This window comes from Amphiprion ocellaris, chromosome 2, assembly GCF_022539595.1.
Source record: "Amphiprion ocellaris isolate individual 3 ecotype Okinawa chromosome 2, ASM2253959v1, whole genome shotgun sequence".
Taxonomy (NCBI): Eukaryota; Metazoa; Chordata; class Actinopteri; family Pomacentridae; genus Amphiprion; species Amphiprion ocellaris.
Genome location: NC_072767.1, coordinates 16886864 through 16892462, shown reverse-complemented (window position 1 = coordinate 16892462; position 5599 = coordinate 16886864). Strand labels below are relative to the sequence as shown.

The 5599-nt window shown below is 39.9% G+C and overlaps 1 protein-coding gene across 1 annotated transcript; it reads left to right on the top strand.

Moving 5' to 3' along the window:
* Positions 1-399: 399 nt before the first annotated feature.
* dnajc19 (DnaJ (Hsp40) homolog, subfamily C, member 19) lies at positions 400-5297 on the top strand. Its single transcript, XM_023273917.3, has 6 exons — positions 400-506; positions 860-911; positions 3507-3580; positions 3730-3809; positions 4029-4099; positions 5110-5297. The coding sequence occupies exons 1-6, from the start codon at positions 504-506 to the stop codon at positions 5178-5180; spliced, it is 351 nt and encodes a 116-aa protein (XP_023129685.1). The 5' UTR covers positions 400-503; the 3' UTR covers positions 5181-5297.
* The last annotated feature ends 302 nt before the right edge of the window (positions 5298-5599 follow it).

Below are 5599 nucleotides of genomic sequence, written 5' to 3'. Positions count from 1 at the left end.
TACTTCTGAAGTTTACACGACGTTTGGTACGTCTCATACTAATTTACACTGTGTCGGCATGGTTTATTAACGTGTTTATCGCATGGACTATAGTTTTTAACATTACCCTCATGAATAAAATCAAACCATTTTGATGCATAAATGATATTTACCGAGGTAGGGCCTGAAATCACTTTTTGGCAGGTGGAAAACTTTTACATGAGTTGTATTGGTCTTCAAAAGCTATTTCAACCTGTAAAAACAACACGATTGGTTATAATCTGGGGCAGAGACTAGGTAAAACAATGCAGAGACAGGAGACAATACCTTTTTGTCAGGACACCTGGAGCCACTTTGACAGTTTGACGGGTGCAGTAGAGGAGGGGGGAGGCGAGAACGGCGGGCTTTTACGACAGCTCCCCTCCATTTACGGCATAAACACATGGACGTCTGAGCGCCGACAACATGAGAGGTCAAAAGTTATGGTCCTAATCTTTTCCAGAAACGGAGCGTAACACAGAGACATGGTAGGTCTGACGCTATTTAGTAAGTGGGACGAAAGTGTGACAGTAGTTTCATACGCCAGAGCCTTCCGAAAGTGTCAATAACGTTCATTTTGTTTAGCTATGCTAGCGTTAGCTTTACCTTTACCCGAGTGTACAAATGACTCAACACGACAAGAGCAAACTCGGCGAACATTTGACTTATTTCAAGTCAGCTCAGCGCTGTTCGTGTGGAAAATAAATATTTAATGGTGGAGAAAAATACACGTATAAATGCTGCAGTTGTTGTTAATATGCCGCAGCTCGGTCATGCGCTGTTTGTTTACATTGCTAGCATGTTTTCAACGTTTCTGTGCTGTCTTGTTCTCTGTCTTCAGGCCAGCTCCATGGTGGCAGTGGGACTGGCTCTGGCAGCAGCTGGATTTGCAGGTCAGTAACTCCTTTAAAATATGTTTTCTTAAATATTGTAACACAAGACAACATGCTGCTTCAAGTCCTATCAAATGTGCCCCAGTAAAACGAAGGAACTACACACACACAAATGATTATTTTATGTGCAGCACTATGTGCAGCTTGGCCGAGTATCACTTCCAATATTCAGCATTTGCCTGATTATTTGCGTAGTTTTTCTCTTTTTTTAGCCAATTTCAGATGAAAATACTGTCCTCTAAAAGGGCACCACTTTGGCTCAGACTCCCAGACTTTGAGGCATGTTCTTGTGAAGTGCATAAATACTCTGAAGCTGCCTCACTGTTCATCAAATGCATGAAGGCTCTGAGACGTTTCCTCTTGTGAGTCCACATATATGCAGACTTTCCTGAGTCATTTGCCCATAGTTCATAGCAAAATTGGTGACATATAAATGGTGGATTCCTGCTCTACACAAAATGTACACAACCCAAGCGTGGCTGGAGCAGGAAATCTGCCAGTTAGTTTACTTGTCAGTGACAGAATGGGGCAGCTTGTTGTTGTGGTTATTTATTGCTCATTTGTGACCTGTTTGTATTTTTTCTCAAATATCTGCATTGGATTTATACACCGACCAGGTATAACATTGTGACCACCTGTCTAATATTGTGTTGGTCTCCTTTATGCTGCTAAAACCTCTCTGACCTAGTGGAGCATGGACACAGGACCTCTCAGGATGTCCTGTTGCACCAGGATAGTCACAGTGAATTCTGTGGGACCTACTTGGATCAGGTTTCTCCTGGCACATCCCACAGACGCTTAATAAAATGTGGATCTGGGGAGTGTGGAACCTGGGTGTAGAGTTTAACCATGTTGTGTTGCTTGGGTCACTCCTGAGCAGTTTTTTGTGGTGTGTCAGGGCACATTTTCCTGCTGAGGGTTGCAGCTAGCATCAAGGACTGCTGTTGCCATGGGGGTGGGAGGGTTGTTTGTCCTGCAATGTTTAGGTGGGTGGTACATGTCAAACATCCACATTAATGTCAGGACTCAAGGTTTCCCAGTTGCATTACAACAAGGTGATCGATGTTATTCACTTCACCTGTCAGTGGTCATGATGTTGTGGCTGATTGGTGTAGATGCTCATAGATTTCCTGACTTTTGGCTGTGTGCTAAATTGTATAAACACTATCAACACGAAGAGAGAGCAGTCAACGGAGCAGTTGATCAAACTACAAGTGACACACAAGACCAGCTTCTTTTTCTTTTTCTAATAGTGATGTTTCCAAGCAACATGTGCTGTCATGCGTGTCTCACTCCTGCTTTTAAAACCATTTAAAGCCTTCTTGAACTCACACAGTCAGACAGTACAGCTGTGATGTCAGTGAAGTCTGTGAGGTTTAGTGCCTTGGCCTTAGGGTTACCACTCTGTGGCCCCCCCCCCCCCCCCCCCCCCCCCCCCCCCCCCCCCACCCAGTGTGGAGTTAATCCATACTGAAGGATAGTTGTTAAAAAGACTCTTTTGAATTAAATGAAACAACAGAAATAAATTTTAAAAAAACATGAAAATCAACATTCGAAGTTAGTTATTACTGTATGCAACGTTACTCAAAAATGGAATAATGGATTTACATGAAGTTTTCAGGAAAGGTCAGAAATGACAAAAGGACCAAGTGATTAGATTTTGGCAGTGATGCGGCTTACAGTCTGGATCCACGGATTTGTTAAAGAATTCTGTATCAGTGCGAGATAGCGGCACGGCATCACTGTAACTATGACAACAAGTGAACACTGCGTCAGCTGCCTGGTGATGATCACATGATTGCAATCCTACTACAAATCCACCGCTGTGGACTTATCGGGACTTATCCGTCAGAAATGATACAACAACTGAGCAGCCTTGGCGGAGTACTGTGCTCTCTGAGTGCTATTCTTGTTATAAATTTTGACACCAAGATTAAAATTTTTATGGAAAATGTACACTACCATTCAAAAGTGTGGGGTCACTTAGAAATGTCCTTATTTTTGAAAGGACAGCAGTTTTTTTCAATGAAAATAACATTTAATGAATCATAAATCCAGTCTAGACATTGTTAATGTGGTAAATGACTATTCTAGCTGGAAACAGCTGATTTTTAATGGAATATCTACATAGGGGTACAGAGGAACATTTCCAGCAACCATCACTCCTGTGTTCTAATGCTACATTGTGTTAGCTAATGGTGTTGAAAGGCTCATTGATGATTATAAAACCCTCATGCAATTATGTTAGCACATGAATAAAAGTGTGAGTTTTCATGGAAAACGTGAAATTGTCTGGGTGACCCCAAACTTTTGAACGGTAGTGTAATGTTGATTTCAAATATCAGTTTTCTTTCTCCTTGATCACTAATGTTTTTAATCAGTGTCAATCCTTAAAAGTCACTCCTGTTGACCCTTGGTTTTCACTGTTTTCTAGCATTGTATCAGGAAAACTATGAAATCTACTAATTAATTCAGAATGAAAGCAGTCCAACACTACTTTCCGTGGGATTTTGCATTGTTTTGTCATATGCAAATCCACAAATTTATATGCCAGCTGAGTTAACATAGATTTCCCCTCCCCTCCTCTTCATCCAGGTCGTTATGCCATGCAGGCCATGAAGCAAATGGAGCCTCAAGTGAAACAGGCCCTTCAGAGCTTCCCCAAGACGGTGAGAAGGAAAACATGCTCTGTAAATAACAGTTTGATGTGTGCTTCAAGTATATCAACAAAGCAGATATATCTTCATCTTCTCATTTAATCAGCAATTTGTTTTCAGTGTTTCATCAACATCATTTTCCTCTGAACATGTGGTTACAGGCTTTTGGAGGAGGCTACTATAGGGGTGGATTTGAACCAAAGATGACAAAGAGAGAGGCTGCCCTGGTTTTAGGTGTCAGGTATGTGGGTACACATTCTGTATCTGTCCACCACATAGCACTGTTGGTCAGTTCAGTCCACCAGTGATATGTTACTCTACATCCAGCATCAGACATACAGTGGATTGATGGATTAGTCAATCCCAATTATGGAGAAGTCTAATTTTTACCTGTCTCTCCACTATAGCAGACACTTGGACAACGGTTGCCATGATAATTCACCCTTGTTCTGTCTTTCAGTCCCACAGCCAACAAAAATAAGATCAGAGAAGCCCACAGAAAACTGATGATCCTGAACCATCCAGATAGAGGTAAGCGGAAGATTTTAAAAATTCCCCATTGTTTAAATAATGTACAGATTATTTTTCAGATTATTTTTTTTGTATATAAATGTGAAAATAATAATGAAATAATGCCGATCACATGGCATCATCAGGTGTCTTGTTTTGTCCGACCAGCAAGCTGAAACCCAGATAATAATTTTTCTATCATATATGACAAAGACAAGCAGCAGTTCAATGTCATGTAAGAAGCTCTGCATATTATATTTTTATGTACATTTTGAAGTATGGAATTCGAAAAAGTTTCTGAAAAATTTAAGACCATGAAAACCTGATTTTGCAAAGACAGTTTTATGCTTGCTTGAGATGGAAACACCTTTTTTGAACGAGTTCTGATAATGCAAACATTTCACTCTCCTGACTGGATCAGATGCATTCACTTCCCTTGACGTCCTCGTGTCCAGACATCGTGAAACGTGTCAAATACCAGCTGACGTTAAAGAAAAATTACAACTTTCCTGATTGAAAACAATTTCTCTCAATTTTTCTGTTGAAGATGGACAAAGTTTTATTCATTCCTTCCTTTTCTTCAAGTTTTTTTTTTTTTTTTTAAGGATTTGGCAAACAACTGGCTTTGTTCCCAGCAAAACTTAGCTTCATTTTGGCTCGACAGTTATATGGAAACATGGCTAATGTCTGACGTATTTCACTGTTTGTTTGAAAAATAGCTGAAAATGTCAAATATCAAAATAGTTGAAAGTTATTTTGTGTCGATGAGTACCTTCCGATTATCTAAAACATTCATCTGCTTTGTTCAAAGTGTCACTTTGCTGGTTAGAGATGACTCAATGTACTACATTAGCAAGTGTATAAAGTTAAAGTTAGTATGTAGCATTTTGGAACTCTTTGGTTTCATTACAGTCAGTTCTAACAGGGAAGAGAAAGTTTGTTTGTGTTGGAGTACTATGGTATGCATAGTTTAAAGCAAAATTTGCTAAACTTCAACCACAAATACTGTGTATGTGTGTGTAATCCTACAGGTGGGTCTCCTTACATAGCAGCAAAAATCAATGAAGCAAAGGACCTGATGGACGGCCAGACCAAGAAATAGAGGTGAAGATGCCGACTTCACTCAGCTCTAATTCCTGCTGTTGCACTGACTGATTTGAGGGGGCACGTGATGTTTTCTAATTATTCTCAAATAAAATCACACTGTAAAAACTGTCAATGGAGTTCTCCATTTTTATGAAATGATATTTTGGATAAGTTTGTTTCTGACATTTTACACTTAACGAAAGTGTTAACTGTTGTTTCATGTTTTTCAAAGTATTTTGAAGACCTCCTGCAGTTATTTTTACCTTGTTAACGTGTCCATGTGGTGTTTCTAATATGCTAGAAGATGTATCATGAGTGAAATAAGCCATCAACACCATGGCTGGCTGAATACTTCTGTCTTGAAACTGCAGTGTACTGATGCCAGTTTCAAAAGCATAGTTTTGTACATAACAAACCTCCAGAAACAATCCTGTC